We start from the raw sequence: 19,132 nt of genomic DNA, 5'->3' as shown, positions 1-19,132 counted from the left end.
TGGTTTGGCAAATGCGTCTCTTTTTAACCCCCCTGGGATCTTTGGCTCCATCTCTTAGGGTATTTCGAGATGTGGTCCTTAGGGACCTGGATGGATTGAACATCCGTAAAAATAGGATGAGTAATGATTTACAGGTTGGGTTGGATTCTCTATGCAATAATAAAGATTTAGTCATTAGGCCAGCAGACAAAGGGGGTGGGGGGTTGTGATTTTGGACAGGCGTGATTACATGGCTGAGATGCACTGAATAATTGGTGATAGACAAACCTATACCCCACTTTTAAAGAATCCAATCTCTCAATACAAAAAAAAGAACTGGAAACTATCATCCCTAAAGGTTTTCATCTAAACTTTCGAAATAAAAAAGAGCCTTTTTGGTGCCTAGATGTCTCCCTAAGATACATAAGAGTCTCACCCCCCCCCCCCCGGGTCGCCCCATAGTCAGTGGCATTGACTCTGTGATGTCCCGGGTGGGGAAATATATTGACTCTTATTTACAGTCACTAGTTCAAAAAATGCCCTTTTATATTAAAGACACCAGGCATGTTATCAATTTACTGTCAGGATGTACACCTAAAGAAGGTTTGTGGTTAGTAACAGCAGATGTTACTTCATTGTATAACATCATCCCTCATAATTTGGGTCTAGGGGCTGTTAAGTTATATTTGGACAGGAACTCTAACATACCAGATTTACACGTGTCCTTCATCATGGAACTTCTGAAATTCGCAACAACACATAACTACTTTTGGCTTGATGACCATTATTATCGTCAGGACAAAGGAGTAGCCATGGGGGCAAAGTATGCCCCTAGTTTGGCAAACCTCTTCATGGCTCTGTGTGGGGTGGGATGTAGTCTATGCTCAGCATAGACATCAGGTACTGTTAAGAGCAAGGTATATAGACTATGTCCTCCTCCTGTGGGATGGTACCAATTCCGATTTTGGTTTCATTCATGGAACATTTAAATTTAAACAATAGGGGTATTTATCTGAATTATGAGGCGAGTCAAAAAAGTATAAATTTCCTCGACCTCACTATTTCTGTCCAGGGGTGATAGTTTCATCACCACTACTTACTTTAAACCCACTGACAGAAATTTGTACATCCCTACTGATAGTTGTCATTATAGCTCATGGTTACAGTCTTTGCCTAAAGGCCAATTTATGAGACCTAAATGGAGTTGTACAGATACAAATGCTTTCCTATCTGAGGCTCAAATCCTTACAGTAAGATTTTTAAAGAAAGGTTATGATGCCACATTTCTTCGTGACACCTTGGATGAAGTTAATCATGTTGATAGAGTGGATCTTTTAAAGGTTAAACCCTCGGTTGAGAAGGCTGAAACTTCTTCAGTAATGTAATTTGTCACCACCTTTTCTACCCAGCATAGAGGGATCAAACACCTTACCCAACAGCATTGGCATATTTTGGGGAGCGATAGGGTTTTGGGCACTGTTTTACCTGAGAAATCCAGAGTAGTAGTTAGGGGAACATCCACACTTTGAGATAGTTTGGCCCTAATGTCTTGGATCCCCCTACTGAAAAATTTAGCTTTTTTTCAAAATCTTATGGGGTATTACCAATGTAGGAAATGCAAAATTTGTTCAATAAAAAATGCAGACAGAGGAGAACCAATGAGTTTGCCTCTACTAGTACCGGCAACTCTTATAAAATTAAACCCTTTATTACATGCTCCAGTACAGGAGTAGTGTATCTATTACAATGTTCTTGTGGATTGCAATATATAGGGAGGACCAAACACTCTCTACAGTTCAGGTTAAATGAACATATTACTAATAGGGATGATCGAACGGTTCGGGTCGCCCAAAAAACGCCTGTAACCACACACCTGGGCATTTTTGTTGCAGGCATTTTTTGGGCATCTTTGGAGACAGAAAGGGGTAGGAGAAGAAAAGCAGCGCCACCTCAGTGTAGATTAAAAGGTTATTTATTACATAAAAACAACGTAGTAACTCACACAGAGGAAATCGTTGATCAGCAAATGGTAATAGTTCTTCTGCAACACTGCAGGGATGTTCGGGAAGTACACTGTGGCGGCCGTGGTCCTGGCTGTGCCGGTGGAGTCCGACACTTCCTGTGGTTCTGGCAGCGTTCAGTATCCTGGCTTACATCCAATAGTGGCAGGGGGGTGCTCGCGCTCGGAGCATGCGTGCTCCTTCCTCAGGCGATGCTGATTTGTGTGACAGACTGGGAGTTTTATAGCTGAGGAACTCAGGGGGCGGGAGCTTGTTGCTGTGGAGATGCGATATATACAATGAGTCATCAGGTCAGAACAGGAAGTCATATGACAGAAAGTCTCCGGGGTGGGGGCCTGTTGCTGTGGAGATGCGGTATATACAATGAGTAATCTGGCCAAAAAAGGAAGTCATGTGACGGAGAGTCTCCGGGGGTGGGGGCCTGTTGCTGTGGAGATGTGGTGTATACAATCAGTTGTAAAAAAAAAAAAAAAAACATAATAATAAAAATGAAAATAAAAATAGAAATAATAAAAATAAAAATAGAGGTAAAGAAAAAAAAAATATTATGAAAAAACTGATAATATTTAACCTAGAAAAAATAATAAGAAATAATGCATATATACTACTATGTATAGGCAGGTAAAGATGGGAATGAGATAAGTCCATGACGGAGAGGGGCTTCTCATAGTTCATTGAGATGAGGGTGGTAGTATTTAAAGGTAGAGGAAAAAGCAGAATATGAAGTATTCTGGAGGAATAATGCAGGATATGAAGTATTGCTATATTTAGGATAATCAGTAGTAGTTTTAAAGTAGTGGGTTCACCTCAATTTCTTAGTTTAAGCCCCCCCGGTGTCAGGGAGTCCAGGCAATATATCCAATAGGATTCTCGAGCACACAGGCGTTTAAACCTTTCTGCTGGAGGAAGATTTTTCGGTATGGATTCAATAATCCACACTTTTAGGTCCGCTGAAGATTGGTGGTGGTGCTGCAGGAAGTGTTTGGGGACGCTGCGTTTGTCGTTGCCAGCTTCAACAAACCTTCTGTGTTCCCCAAATCTTTTGCGTAGAGTGTGGATGGTGCGGCCTACGTAAAGTAGGCCGCATGAACATGACATACAGTATATTACGAACTCCGTGGAACAGTTGAAAAAATCTGGAATGGTATATTTTTGTCCTTTTGTAGAAAATTCTTTTAGGCCGTGTGTAACATGCTTGCAGGTGAGACATAATTTTTTGCGGCATTGGAACATGCCTTTGATGTTTAGAAAGGTTAGGGGTGCACTTGGTGTAGTGGGAGATTTTTGGATTTTACTTGGAGCGATATTGTTCTTTAGATTCCGAGCTCTTCTGTATGACACCAAAGGGCGGTCAGGGATACTGGCTTTTAAATGTGGATCGGCTTGGAGAATGGGCCAATGTTTCTTGAGAATGTGTTCCATTTGTTTGTACCGGTTATGAAATTTGGTGGTGAATCTAAGTGGTTGTGTATGTGGATGGAGGAGGTTTCCTTATTTTGTGTTGTTTCTTTGGAGACAGGCATAACATCTGAACTTCTGTATAGGGATATATATACACACACACATATATGTATATATACACATACACACATATAGATGTGAAAGTAGCAGAACCCTATGCCTGCCCTAATGAAATTATTTGCAGGCATATACCCCTGTATGTTGTGGTCTTTAACCACTTGCCTACTGTGCACTTAAACCCCCTTCCCATCCAGGCCAATTTTCAGCTTTCAGCGCTGTCACACTTTGAATGACAATTGCGCGGTCATGCTACACTGTACCCATATGAAATTTTTATCATTTGTTTCACACAAATAGAGCTTTCTTTTGGTGGTATTTAATCATCTCTGGGTTTTTTATGTTTTACAAAAAAAAAGAATAAAGACAGAAAATTTTGAAAAAAAAAAGTTTTTCTTATTTTCTGCGAGTAAATTTTGAAAATAAATTTTTCTCCTTCACTGATGTGCGCTGATGAGGCGGCACTGATGGGCACTGATAGGCTGTACTGATGGGCACTGATGAGGTGGCACTTATGGGCACTGATGAGGTGGCACTTATGGGCACTGATGAGGAGGTACTAATATGCCGCACTGATGAGCACTGATAGGCGGCATTGATAGGTGGCACTGATAGGCGGCACTGATGAGCACTGATAGGTGGCACTGATGAGCACTGATAGGCGGCACTGCTGGGCACTGAGAGGTGGCACTGCTGGGCACTGAGAGTTGACACTGCTGGGCACTGAGAGGTGGCACTGAGAGGTGGCACTGCTGGGCACTGAGAGACGGCACTGATGGGCGGCACTGATGGGCACTGATAGGCGGCACTGATGGGCACTGGCGGATGGCACTGGACACTGACCGGTGGCACTGATGAGCGGCACTGATGGGCAGCACCATCAGTGTCCACACTCAGTGCCCATAGTGCTGCCAGTCAGTGCTCATCAGTGCCTATATGAGCAGGCACTGATGGGCACTGACTGGCAGCACTATGGGCACTGATTGTGGGCATTGATGGGGGGCACTGATGGCGGGCACTGTGGGCACTGATGGGGGTGCAATTTGTGTATGTTTTTACCTTTAGTAATCAGGGCACTGGTGATCAGTGCCCTGATTACATTCCTGTGTGTCCCCGGCGGCTAACGGCTCCCCCTCCTTCCTCACACTGCAGGCTCCGTGTGAGGAAGGAGCGCCGGCGATGAGAGATGATCTCATATGTTTACATATGAGATCCTCTCTCATTGGACGGCCCGATCACGTGGTGAATGGCCGCTGTGATTGGCCTTTCACCACGATCTGTGATCGGCCGTGTCCAAGGGACACAGCCGACACAGATTTTCCCCGTTGCGCGCTCGCGGGAGCGCGCGGGGGGCGTGTCACTGGGAGGCCGTATAAAGACGGCCTCCCGAAAATTCAAGTCCGCGCTACAGCCTATATACGGCTGCAGCGCGGATGGGGGGTGGTTAAGGTGCCCATCTAATAGTTTTTTGAAACTATTGATGCTTCCTGCTGATACGATTGCTTGTTGAAGAGAATTCCACATCCTTACCGCTCTGACAGTAAAGCACCCCCTACGTATTTTAAGTTTAAACAATTTTTCCTCTAGTTTTAGTGAGTGGCCACGTGTCTTATTGTATTCCCTTACTCTGAAAAGTATGTTCTTTATGCTAGGGTTGCCAGTACAGTATTTGTACATTGATATCATATCCCCCCTCAATCGTCTCTTCTCCAGAGAGAATAGGTTCAGTGCTTGTAGTCTTTCCTCATAGCTGATGTCCTCCATTCCCCTAATTTTTTTTTGTTGCCCTTCTCTGGACTCTCTCCAGTTCCAGCACATCCTTCCTGAGGATCGGTGCCCAGAACTGGGCAGCATACTCCAGATGTGGCCGGACCAGAGTCTTGTAGAGTGGGAGAATAATCTCTTTATTTCTGGAGTGAATCCCCTTTTTTATACATCCCAGTATTCTGTTGGCTTTGCTTGCAGCAGTTTGGCATTGCATGCCACTGCCATGCCTGTTGTCTACCAATAACCCCAGGTCCTTTTCCATCCTAGACTCACCCAGAGGTTCCCCCCCCAGTGGGTAGCTAGCTTTCGTTTTTCTGACGCCTAGGTGCATTTCTTTACATTTTTCAACATTAAACCTCATCTGCCATGTAGTTGCCCACCCCATTATTTTGTTCAGATCCGCTTGTAAGTTTTCCACATCTTGCATAGAAGATATTGGCATGCTTAGTTTAGTATCATCCGCAAATATGGAGATTGTACTAGATATCCCCTCCTCTAGATCATTTATGAATAAATTAAACAAGACAATCCATTACAGCCGTGAGCAAGTTTAAATGACATTTTGTCCTTTAGAAATGTCAGTATTGCTGCAGCAGGCTTTATACATCATACAGATGCCCCACTTTGCAGGCACATTAAGGGGACCCCCCGGCACTATATTTAAAGGAATTTTTTATTTTTATTGTTTCACTTTAAGCATTATTAAAATCACTGCTCCTGTAAAAACAATTTTGCATTAATACATGTTCCCCAGGGCAGTACCCGGGCCCCCATACACTTTTTATGGCAATAACTTGCTTATTAGCCTTTAAAATGAGGACTTTAGATTTTTTTTTATGTTCGTGTCCCATACACTTTTATAGAGTTTGCATGTTTGCAAGATTTTTTACCTGTTGGAGATGTTCTGGTGTGAACCGAACAGGGGGGTGTAGAGCCCATCACTAGTCATGACATTAAATGTGTTATTTATGTCCCTAGAACACCTGACGGTGCTACCTGCATGTTGGGCCTCTATATGTGGCTAGGCTGTGAACAAGTCTCACACGTGTGGTATCGCCATACTCAGGAAGAGTAGCAGAATGTGTTTTGGGGTATAGTTGCAAGTATGCAAATGCTGTGTGAGAGAAGTAACCTGTTAACATGACAATTTTGTTTTAAAAAAATCTTCATTTTGCAAAGAATTGTGAGAAAAAAACTTCAAAAAACTTACCTTGCATCTTACTTAATACCTTGGAATTTTTAATTTCCAAAAAGAGTTTTTTTTTTTTTTTTGGGGGGGGGGTTGTATTTTCCTGGCTTGTTAGTTTCTTAAGAAATGTGATAGACCTTCCTTACATCAGGAGTGATCAATGATTGGCACCATTGCTTGTAGACTCTATAACTTTCACAAAGACCAAATAATATACATTTATTTGGGTTATTTTTACTAAAGATATGTAGCAGTATATATATTGGCCAAATTTTATGTAGAAAAATTACTAATTTGCAAAATTTTATGACAGAAACAAAGAAAAAATGCGTTTTTGTTTTTTCACAAAATTTTTGGTCTTTTGTTATTTCTAACACAAAAAAAAAATAAAAAAACCCCAGTAGTGATTAATTACCACTAAAAGAAATCTATATTTGTGTAGAAAAGAAGGACATACATTTTATATGGGTACAGTGTTGCATGAGTAATTGTCATTCAAAGTATGAGAGCGCTGAAAACTAGTCTCAGCAGGAAGGGGGTGAAAGTGCCTGGTATTGAAGTGGTTAATGCAGTCAGTGTAGTGCTGTGATTCTTGTGTAACAGTGTAGTGGGGCCACTGAAGTGTTGGTGTGATCCCATTTTTCATTGATATTTTTTTTTTGCAGCATCAGGTTCTGTTGCTGCAAAAAAGCAACGTGTTTCTGAGGCTTCGTTAGGTCAAAGGAGGAACGGTGGAGAAGGCGGCCGGCTGACCGATGCCTTTAAACAATTGTTTAGTCCTCAGCGCCCAGGGCTGTTAGGTTTAAGCAACTATCGGCAGCATCTTCATCATATGGAGCAGGATTATCTAGGGTGGGGGAATTGAATTACAATTCACCGAGGTCAGGTCAGTAAAATTTTCTTCTAGCAGAGGTCCGAATATCATGTCTGTACCATTGTGCATTTTCACGTGCTCCAAACGGCATGTTACTTCAGCACCATGCGACTTGGTGCAGCGCAATTTTTTAAAAATAGGTAAAGGACTTCTTTCTGTGTTTCCTGCGGGTAGTGCAGCCCATGACGTGTGCACCTAATGCACATGCACAGGTTGAAGGGGGCTTCCAGATTCTGATAAGCCACCCACCCGCAGACCCCCCACAACCACAGCCCAGGGTTGTCGGGAAGAGGCCCTTGTCCCCATCAACATGGGGACAGAGTGCTTTGGGGTGGGGGGGTTCAGAGCCCCCCCCGCCCCAAAGCACCCAACCCCCATGTTAAGGGGCACGTGCCCTGGTATGGTTCACGAGGGGCGGGCTGCTCGCTTGTCCCCGCCCCTTTCCTGACCTGCCAGACTGCGTGCTCGGATAAGGGTCTTGCATGGGTTTTTGGGGGGCACCACGCTGTTTTTTCTCTTTTAATTTCACCGGTTCCCATTAAAACCCATACCAGACCTGAAGGACCTGGTATGGACTGGGGGGGACTCCGGGACTCCACGCCATTTTTTCCATTGTTTCTACATCTGTATTGCCGGGAGTCGACAATAGATTACAGCCACGAGCAAGTTTAAATGACATTTTCTGCTTTAGAAATGTCAATATTGCTGCAGCAGGCTCCATACATTGTACAGATGCCCCACTTTACAGGCACATTAAGGGGACCCTCCAGGCACAATACTTAAAGGATTTTTTCATTTTTATTGTTTCATTTTAAGCGTCATTAAAATCACTGCTCCTGTAATAATGATTGTTTAAAAAACATTTTTTTGCATTGATACATGTCCCCCAGGGCAGTACCCAGACCCCTATACACTTTTCATGGCAATAAATTGCATATAAGCCTTTCAAATAAGAACTTTTCATTTTCCATGTTCGTGTTCCATAGACTTTAATAGAGTTTTCATGTTTGCTGGAACTTTTTCCCTGTTCGAGATGTTTTGGTGCGAACCGAACCCGGGGGGTGTTCGGCCCATTGCTACTTCTATATGTTCCTGGAACTCCTTTCTACAAATCTCAGATACAATTGATTCCTGAGCATCGTCCTGTATAAAGGAGAAGTATGATAAACAAATAATAAAAAAAAAAAAAAAATATATATATATATATATATATATATATATATATATATATATATATATATTTAGCTCCTTCGGTGTAAGGCCTGCAGCTGTCCCATGTTAGCTCTAAGCCTGAGATCACATGACCTCTGATTACTTAGTTCCTGGTCTGTTCCTCCGGGGCTCACTGGAGTTCTGGATTGTGGAGGGGGCAGGTGCATCTGGCTCTGACTCTCAGCTGCACACTGAGAGGTGGAGTCAGCTGTCAATCAGGTAGATCTGGCCATACTTCTCTCCTAAGTTCACCCTACGTTGTGCACTCCCTTGCTTCTGTTACCCCGTGGCAAAACAGGAATGAAATAGGACTGTTTAATTATGAGGGATTTATACATAGCTCATGTATACCACAGTGCTGCACAAAAAACAACTCAACAATCGACATCAGTCTCTGCAACAGAAGAGCTTACACTCTAATGTCTCAAACATACCTCACAGTATAACAGTATCCCCTGTACTGTACAGGGGAGAGGCCACTACTGGAGGTACGGCCATACAGGGAAACATCTTGCGCTAGGGTGCTCTGGGACCAGATATTGCTGGTCCATATTGTGAGGTCGATTACTGTAGGTCCTTTGGAAGGACTTGACCCATTACAACTATAATATTAGGTCACATACACATGCCCTGTATCTGTGTGGAGGTAGTCTCCCCCTATGGATGCCGCATTTACTGGTTGGTCTTGGTAATCCCACTATATGACCATTTGTATTATCCGTATATTCCATCTGGGCTGTTATATGTTGTCTAATAATCCAGACCGTTCTATATATGGTCTGTAATCTATCACTGTGACTGCCTCTGCTTCATATGGTCCCGATGCCTGCCCCAGGAAACGTTATGCCCTGTTCAAGATTTTATGGGAATAATTGTCTTGAAGGTCTCTTTGGCCCTGAAGAAGCCTCTGGTGAAACGCGTCGGCTCTTTGAGGACCTACAGACTATGCCCTATAGAGACATTATTGTTGCCAATTTTGTATCAATGTTTCCTGAGGGAACATGTGTTTTTATATGTACATGTATGCATACGTAATCGTTCTTTTTTATCTTTATGATTTAATAAATATGTTTTCATAAAAATTCTACTTTGTTTTATTTGTGATCACCCTTCCTTGACTGGCCTCCAAAATCCCACTTTCCTTATTTTTTGCTTTGGTTGTTGTCCATAATTGGGATGCTGGCCATCTTTTTCACAGATATTTGTTGATAAGTGATCACATGACCTCTGACCACTCAGTTCCTGGTCTGTTCCTCCGGGGCTCATTGGAGTGCCAGATTGTAGAGGGGGCAGGTGCATCTGGATCTGACTCTCAGCCGCACGCTGAGAGGTGGAGTCAGCTGTCAATCAGGCAACCAGGTAGATCTGGCCATACTTCTCTCTTAAAGCGGAGTTCCGGCCTCGGGGGTCAAATTTAGATAAAAACACCCCCGGGACAGTCAGGGCTAGTACATTCCACAATGGATAGCCTCTGAACTGTCCCGGGTCGCACTTACCTGTAAGAAGAAATACTTACCTTGAAAAGTTATTTTTCAGCGCTGCCATCTCAGGTGTGGGCAGCTGAAGCCAGCGCGTCCTCTTCTGCTGCCTCTTCGGTGACGTCGGAGTCCCACGATGCACTGCACCGGCCCCGCTCATCACTTCCGGTTCAGGCGCGGCATCCCTGCACAGCTTCTGAGCATGCCCAGAAGCTGTTTAGCAGGGAATGCTGTGCCTGCACCGGAAGTGACGAGCGGGGCCGGTGCAGGCGCATTGACTCCTGGGAGCGATGATGTTCAGCTCCCAGGAGTCATCGCAATCCGGAAGAGACGGCGCGGGTCGCGGCCGCAGAGGGAGGAAGTGGAAGGAAGGTGAGTATATTTTCTTCAATATCAAGGTAAGTGACCAAAAAAAAAAAAAATTGGGAGCTTCCATTTCTTTTTCAGGTGGCCCTCAGCAAACGGATGGCCCAAAATCCTTTTTTTTTTTCGATTTTAAAGGCCGTAACTCCGCTTTAAGTTCACCCTATGTTGTGCACTCTCTTGCTTCTGTTACTCTGTGGCAAGGACTGTTTAATTATGAGGGATTTATATATAGCTCACGTATAACACAGTGCTGCACAAAAAACACTCAACAATCAACATTAGTCTCTGCAACAGAAGAGCTTACACTCTAATGTCTGAAACACACCTCACAGTATAATAAATTACCATTTGCTCTGACCTACCGCAGTACTGTACAGAGAACACTAAGCCAGTCATATTAGTCTCTGCACCAGAGGAGCTTGCACTCTAATATCTCTCCACAGTCATACATAATTGGAGTAAATTTTAGGTGAACCCATCAGACCCCTGCAAATATTTCTTTATTGTATTTTTGTTTATTGGAATCTGAAGAATGCAGGATGACAACACGTCAGCTCTACAGATTCAGTCACTTCACATGAAGACTTTGATATGTAGATAAAGCTTTCCAGACTTGCTCCCGAATCAGTTTTGTCTTCACTCCATAAATAATTGGATTTAGCATGGGAGGAACGAGAGTGTACGTATCTGCTAGAATTATATGAACATAAGGTGGAATCCTTCTACTGCCATATCGATAGGAAAGGAAAGTGAAGAGGGCCAGACCATAAAAACTTAGAAAGATGCACAGATGGGGTATGCAGGTGTTAAAGGTCTTCAGCCGGGCGTCTTTGGATGGAAGACTGAAGACCACATGGAAGATGGCGCAGTAGGATACCAGGATAAAAAGCATGTCTAGTCCTGAGATTGTGAATGCCACAGCCAACCCCAGAGCACTGTTTATTCTGATGTCGGCAGCAGCAAGTTTCACAATCGCCATGTGCTCACAGTATGAATGGGGCACAATGTTGGTTTTAAAAGCAGGAAATCTCTTGATCAAAATGATGCAGGGACACATCAAAGTGACCGCTCTGAGCAGTAAGAAGATGACCAGTTTGACAATGATGGTGTTGGTCATTATAGACCCATACCTGAGCGGTTGGCAGATGGCGATATAACGGTCAAACGCCATACCAAGCAAAAGTCCTGACTCCAAGCTGGTGAAGGAATGGAGGAAGAACATCTGGAGGAGACATGACTCAAAACCAATGTGTCTCTTCTGGAACCAGCAGACAGACAGCATTTTTGGAGCAATGCTTGTAGACAAAAGGGCATCAGTGGAGGCCAACAGAGAAAGGAAAATAAACATAGGCTTGTGAAGGCCAGAAGAGGCTGAGATGACAGCCAGGAGCATCACATTTCCCAGCAATGCCAGGACATAACATGAGCAAACAATGGCACCTACCCAGTTATAAACTCCTTCTAGTCCGGGAATGCCAACCAGGATGAATGAGGTGGGATAGAATGTGCCATTGACTTTGATGTCGTTCATTTCGCTGTTGATCATCTTCTACACCCAAGTCCGCAGTTCTCTGTGAGGATTAATATACCATAAGGTCACCTAAGTTAATATACTTTATTGTCACCTAATGGGATAGAGGACTTACAATTATGACTGGAATATGAATACAAATGAAAAATGTATATTTATATAAATAGGAGAACATTACTTGGTCTGTAAATAAATAATAAATAAAGTTGTTTTATCTGACTAGGAACATGTAGACTTTGTATAAGCCCCCGTTCACATTAGGTCACTCCGACTTATTTGGCCAATCTTCACCGAATCATTCGCTTTCCTGGTTTCCCTCATTGATGTTTTATAGGAGATTTGGTCTCCATACTACGCTTCATATTACTGGTTTTAAGGTGTGCGGCCATTTCACACATTGTTGGATTCACTGCAGGATATTTTTCACATCGGTGATATCTTTGGAATTGAGTGCAGATTACGTCATTCAGATCACTGCCACTTGTTGCTGCTGTTTTTGCACAGTTTTGCACAAGAATTGTAATGTGGGCTTTTAACGTATTATTTATTAGGGATGATCGAACTTTTGAAAAGTTCGGTTTGACCAGAACCCCCAAACTTCCTGAAAGTTTGGGTCAAGATTCCAGAACCCCATTGAAATCAATGGGACCCGAACTTCGGTAATCAAAAAACACCATTTTGAAGCCCTACAACCCAATAAATGCCCCTAAAAAGTGCCTAAAAAAAAGTTCTGGGTCATGCCCAGGGACTATTAATCACACAAAAAAAAATCTTAAAAATTGTCGTTTTTGATAGAGAGCCAATTATTGAAAAAAATATTGAAAAAAAAAAGAGATTTCTTTCGATTTAGTGTCTGGGGGGGGGGGGGGGGTCTAAAAATGTACCTGTGAAGTTTCAGCTCTGTAGCATGTCCAGAACCAGAAAAAAAGATAATTTTTCTTAGAATTTTTCTTAGCGCAGGGATGGGGTTCCGCTACTTTCACACCTGGGCGTTTTTGTTTCAGGCATTTATTGGGCATTTTTTGGGCGTCTTTGGAGGCAGGCATGACATCTGAACTTCTATATAGGGGTATACACACACACACACACACATATATATATATATATATATATATAAACTGTGACAGGAACTCAGGTAAATCTGTGGATGTAGTCACAGACTGGAGATACATTTCCACCTGGTTTAGAAAATTCACCAATTACTATAGGGTGTTGGCTGAAAAGGTAGCCAGGACGGCTTAAGGAAGTTGAAAGGCCTTCAGCTGTTCGGAATGAGGAAGTTAAGGCCTCTATAATTTGTCCAAAGGAAGTCCTATTGATTGCTGCCTCCTGATGCTGTGTGAGCTGGGGAGAGGAGGACAGTCAGATGTGTGCCTCCCGACGCTGTGTGAAGCCTGGGAGAAGGATTGCTGCCTCCTGACGCTGTGTGAAGCTAGGGAGAGGAGGACAGTCAGATGTGTGCCTCCCGACGCTGTGTAAGCATGGGAGAAGACCTCCTGGAGCGATGTGCGCTGAGGAGGGTAAAAAGTGTGAAGACTACTCAAGGTGAGGTCTTGGACTATTTCTATGTGGAAAGAAATAAATGCACTGTTCGCTATGTGAAGAGACAAGCAAGGGAATGGTTTCTATGTGAAGAGACAAGCAAAGGAATGGTTGCTATGTGAATAGACAAACAAAGGAATGTGTTCTATGTGAAGAGTAAAGGGACATGTTCAATGGACATTTGTTGTGTGAAGAGAAAAACATGGACTATTGAGTGTCTGCTGTAGGATCAGAAAAGTCTGCTCAACAGTAGGTTGGAGACAGACTCTGTAGGTAGGTTCCTGTATGTGAGAAGGTAGCCGCCCACAGTGGCAATGATTTATTTTGTGTTTTATTTTTATTTTGATGTTTTGAGGCTTGCACTTGTGTGAAGAAAATTGCAATAATAAACCAAACTGTTGTTTGCAACCACTTCTCGGCTATCTCCCTGTGTAACAAACCCCCCCAAGGGGTCATCCATACCCGCCACCGAGCTAATCCCCACAATACACATACACACATATAGGTGTAAAAGGAGCGGAACCCTATGCCTGCGCTATTGAAATTATTTGCAGGGATGGTGTTACCCTCCTTTCACACCTATATATGTGTATGTATATATATATATGTGTGTGTGTGTGTGTGTATATATATATATATATATATATATATATATATATACCCCTTTACAGAAGTTCAGATGTTATGCCTGCCTCCAAAGACGCACAAAAAATGCCCAATAAACGCCTGCAACAACAACGCCCAGGTGTGTTGTTGCAGGCGTTTATTGGGCATTTTTGGGCGTCTTTGGAGGCAGGCATAACATCTGAACTTCTGTTCTGTATTGGGGTATATATATACACACACACATATATGTATATATACACATACACACATATAGGTGTGATAGGAGCGGAACCCTATCCCTGCAAATAATTTAATTAGCGCAGGGATGGGGTACCGCTACTTTCACACCTATATGTGTGTATGTGTATATATACATATATGTGTGTGTGTATATATACCCCTACACAGAAGCTCAGATGTCATGCCTGCCTCCAAAGACGTCCACAAAAAAGCTCAATAAACGCCTGAAACAAAAACGCCAAGGTGTGAAAGGAGCGAAGCCACATCCCTGCTCTACTGCAATTCTAAGACAAACAATCTTTTTTCTCTGGTGGTCACCCTGACATGGAAGGGTTTGGTCATCCTGCCATAGCAGTCAGAGTCAGTTCACCCTACACTACACTACGGTCACCCTGACACTTAACACTTTCCCTACAGAAACAAGATTATTGAATCTAACTATAGTGGTATATAGTACCCTAACTACAATAGATATCCCTTTCCTCACACTAATAATTGCTAAATGACACTTTTGAAGCAGAAGTAACAGAACTGCTTCCACTCTCTTCCACATCCCTGTATTACAGTGCTAAAGATTTGGCGGGGCTATCTTATATACTGGGGGGCGTATTTATAACTGATTGGCCTCTGGACCCCCTAGTCACTCCAATCACATTCCTAGCATTCTCCTGCCCCCTCAATTGGCTTTTACTGATGTATCTGGTCCAATCACGGGTTTTTAAAGCCCAGTTCCTGTCCCATTGCATTTTGGGCGGTGCTGGCTACTGAATTCAGAACTTTTTCCACAAAAAGTTCGGAATTCAGCCGAATTTTGAACAGTCAATGTTCGGGTCGAACCGATGGTCGACCCGAACCGTTCAATCAACCCTATTATTTATCACCGTCATTTGTTGCTGCTTTTTGCACATCAATCAAATTACAGATTTTATGTTTGAATTTTTCCCACCAGCACCTCATAGATTTATATATTGCATCTGTTTTACTGGGATAATATATATTATACTGTCACATAATGTTACTTTTGCACTTTTGCACATCAATTGGAATACGGACTCTTTATTTGAATTTTTTCACACCAGCACCTTATAGATATATATTGCATTTCTTTCACTGGGATATTCTACATTATTTATTTATTTAACACTTGATGGATGCGCTTTATTTGTGATTTTTATTTATCACGTCAATTTTATTTTTATTTAGCAATTTTACATATATGCGCAGAAACATTTATTATATATTTTATTTTGTGATACGCTCTTCATGAAATATTTTGAATTTAGCGCTGATTAATTTATATATATTTGCATTGTAACCCTAATTTGTCAATGAAATCTTGGATCTGCTGTAACAACAGTCCCCCGTGGTGGCCCTTGGCTTATTCCCGGGCCCTCTGTTATGCTGGGCTCTGTTGCTTCTGCTTCTTCACCCTCTGCCAATGAAAGGTTTGTTGCAAAGTTTGTTGTAATTGTTCATTTTGGTCAGAATTTGTCTGCTGTTGGAGGTGCATTTGCCAAAATGATCTCAGCTGTCTCAGCAACTCTTCTGTGCCGGCCTTAACAGAGATGTGCATTGCCCTCACAATGTGTGAAATGTTTGACTCTTAACCACTTGTCGACCGCTCACATGGAGCGTACTGCGGCAAAGTGGCTCGTTACCATCCAGCGACGTAGACCTACGTCGCTGGACTCCTCTCCTTGTGGGCGGCGCGCACGCTCTGCCGGAGGCTCGCTCCCGCTGTATTCAGACACAGCGGGAGTTGGGCCAGGGGAGGAGCGGCGGTGATCACCGTCGCTCTTCCCCGATCGTTGGGGATCGAGTGAGGAAATCCACCCACTTGTGCAAACAAAGTGGGCGGATCTCCTATGTGACAGGCAGGGACAGATCACAGGATTCAGCATAGCTCAACCTGCGATCTGTGCCTGCGTCACACAATCCCCTCCCCCCACACATGTCAGTAATCACCAGGCATATATTTAACCCCTTGATCACCAATAAAGTTAACCCATTCCCTGCCAGTGTCATTATTACAGTAACAGTACATATATATAGCACTGATTAATGTAGTAATGTCACTGGTCCCCCGAAAAGTGTCAAAAATGTCAGTCAAGGGTCCGATCTGTCAGCCGCAAAGTCGCAGTCCCGCAAAAAAAAATCGCAGATCGCCGCCATTACTAGTTAAAAAAAAAAACAATAAAAATGACAGAAATCTTTCCCGTAATTAGTAGCTGCGATAACTTTTGCGCAAACCAATCAAAATACGCTTATTGCAATTTTTTTTACCAAACATATGTAGCAGAAAACAAATTGGCCTAAAATGTTTAAACATTTTGATTTTTTAATTTTTTTGGGGAATTTCATATAAAAAAAATTGAAAAATATTGTTATTTTTTCAAAATTGTTGCTCTTTTTTTGTTTATAGCGCAAAAAGTGAAAATGGCACAGGTGATCAAATACCACCGAAAGAAAGCTCTGTTTGTGGGGAAAAAAGGGACATCAATTTAATTTGGGTACAGCATCGCACGACCGCGCAAATGTCCGTTAAAGTAACACAGTGCCGAATCGCAAAATATGGCCTGGTCAGGAATGGGGTAAAATCTTCCGGTCTTAAAGCGGTTAAGATGTGTTGGTTTTAGGTGAAGCACATGTGCAATTTATATACAATGAACTATATATACAATGATCTATATATACAATGATCGGGAGACAGAAAAATACAACAATCTAAGCAAGAGAATAAAACCTTACCGCTCGGAGTCTAACACTGACCACAGAAGAAATTTTTTTTTTTCCTTACAGTATTTGTTACATTTTTTTCTTTTTTTTTTTTGTCTATAGATTGTTTAAAAAATAAAACACATTTTGCAAGACAATATAACTTATTAGAAGCGTTGTGTGTTCTAAAATAAATAATGACTTTCCTTTTTATTCCCTTTATTTACTCTAATCAGCTCTAATTAACCCCTTTTTTACCCTTCCTTGTTTATAATTAAATTCCTGATTTTTATTTATTTTTTTTGTTTATTTCTGTTTTACAACCTATTAACCATCAAAAATGGAGAAAGATCTGGGAGTCTTGGTTGAGGATAGACTAAGCAATAGCATGCAATGTCAAGCGGCAGCTGCCAAAGACGGCAGAATATTAGCATGCATAAAGAAAGGGATGTATTCCAGAGATAAGACTATAATCCTTCCACTTTATAAAACTCTGGTCTGACTGCATCTGGAGTATTCTGTCCAGTTCTGGTCACCAGTCCTCAGGAGGTATGTATTGGAGCTGGAGAGAGTCCAGAGAAGGGCAACTAAACGAATTAGGGGATTGGAGGACCTTAATTATGAAGAGCGTCTACAATCGCTCGATTTATTCTCCCTGGAGAAGAGATGCCTGAGGGGGGACATGATAGCAATTTATAAATACCTCAATGGGGATCTCAGTTTAGAAAAAAAGCTGTTCAGTTGAAGGGATTGCATGAGGACTCGGGGGCATACAATGAGATTAGAGGAGAAGCGTTTTAAACTCAGGCAACGTGGGGGGTTCTTTACTGTTAGGGCTACAAGATTGTGGAATTCTCTACCACAAGAGGTGGTTTCTGCGGGAAGTATGGTGGCTTTCAAAAAACACTTAGACTTACATCTCAAGGATCAGAACATTCAGGGGTATGAGAGATGATTACAGCTACACACACCTACACAGGGGGAACTGGATGGACTATTGTCTTTATTCAACCTCACCTACTATGTAACTGTGTAACCACTTAAGGACCGCCCGCCGCAGATTTACTGCAGCAGGCTGGCCCTCCTGCGCGAACCAATGTAGCTCTTCATCGATCGCGCGCCTGCAGCACTCGGCAGTGGGAGTCCGATTTCCGCCTGACACTCTCGATCGTTCCCCGCTGAGCGAGAAGAACGATCTGTTGTTGTAAACACAGCTGACCGTTCTTCTCTCTGAAATGATCACAGAGCGCCTGTGATCCTTCTATATAGGAACACAGGTCTCTATGACCATTTCACAATCCCCTCCCCCTCACAGTTAGAAAACACCCCCTAGGCTCACATTTAACCCCTTGATACCACACAGTGTTAACCCCTTCCCTGCCAGTCTCATTATTACAGTAACAATGCATATTTATAGCACTGATTACTGTAGTAATGTCACTGGTCCCTGCAAAAGTGTAAAAAATGTCAGTTAGGGGTCCGATCTGTCTGCAGCAATGTCACAGTCCCGCTAAAAATCACATATCGCCGCCATTACTAGAAACAAAAATAAATAAAAATGACATAAATCTTTCCTGTAGTTTGTAGACGCAATAACTTTTGCACAAACCAATCAAAATATGCTTATTGCAATTTTTTTACCAAAAATATGTAGCACAAAACAAATTTGCCTACATTTTTTTTTAGGGAATGTTATATAGCAGAATGTGAAAAATATTGTTTTTTTTTTCAGAATTGTTGCTATATTTTTTGTTTAAAGTGCAAAAAAATAAAAATCGCACAGATGATGAAATACCACCAAAAGAAATCTCTGTTTGTGGGGGAAAAAGGACGTCAATTTTATTTGGGTACAGCGTCGCACGATCGCACAATTGTCCGTTAAAATAACGCTGCGCCGAATCACAAAATAGTGCCTGGTCATTAAGGGGGAAAATCTTTCCGGTCCAGAAGGGGTTATTATTTAAACTTTTTCATTTGCATTTGTGTTTTTTTTATGTTTCATATTATTAAAAAAAAGCACAAAATTGAAAAAAAAAAAAAAAAGGTCCTTTATGTTTTTTTGTAAAATAGAGAAAAAGCTTTCTGGTGTCATGG

At 42.3% G+C, this 19,132-nt stretch overlaps 2 protein-coding genes across 2 annotated transcripts in view; both read right to left on the bottom strand.

Moving 5' to 3' along the window:
* The window catches only part of LOC309548372 (uncharacterized protein), a gene marked incomplete at both ends in the record, with an annotated part of 1,605,927 nt that overhangs the window by 1,014,292 nt on the left and 572,503 nt on the right, over positions 1-19,132 (bottom strand).
* Positions 10,973-11,950, bottom strand: LOC309545779 (olfactory receptor 52A1-like; the record flags this gene model as incomplete). The annotated part of the gene is made up of 1 exon (XM_082245130.1): positions 10,973-11,950. One exon carries the CDS (start codon positions 11,948-11,950, stop codon positions 10,973-10,975), a length of 978 nt encoding a protein of 325 aa, XP_082101256.1.

This window comes from Pelophylax lessonae (genome assembly GCF_965119305.1).
Source record: "Pelophylax lessonae genome assembly, chromosome: 2".
Taxonomy (NCBI): domain Eukaryota; kingdom Metazoa; phylum Chordata; class Amphibia; order Anura; family Ranidae; genus Pelophylax; species Pelophylax lessonae.
The sequence above is the reverse complement of the archived record's forward strand: the minus strand, read 5'-3'. Positions and strand labels throughout refer to the sequence as shown.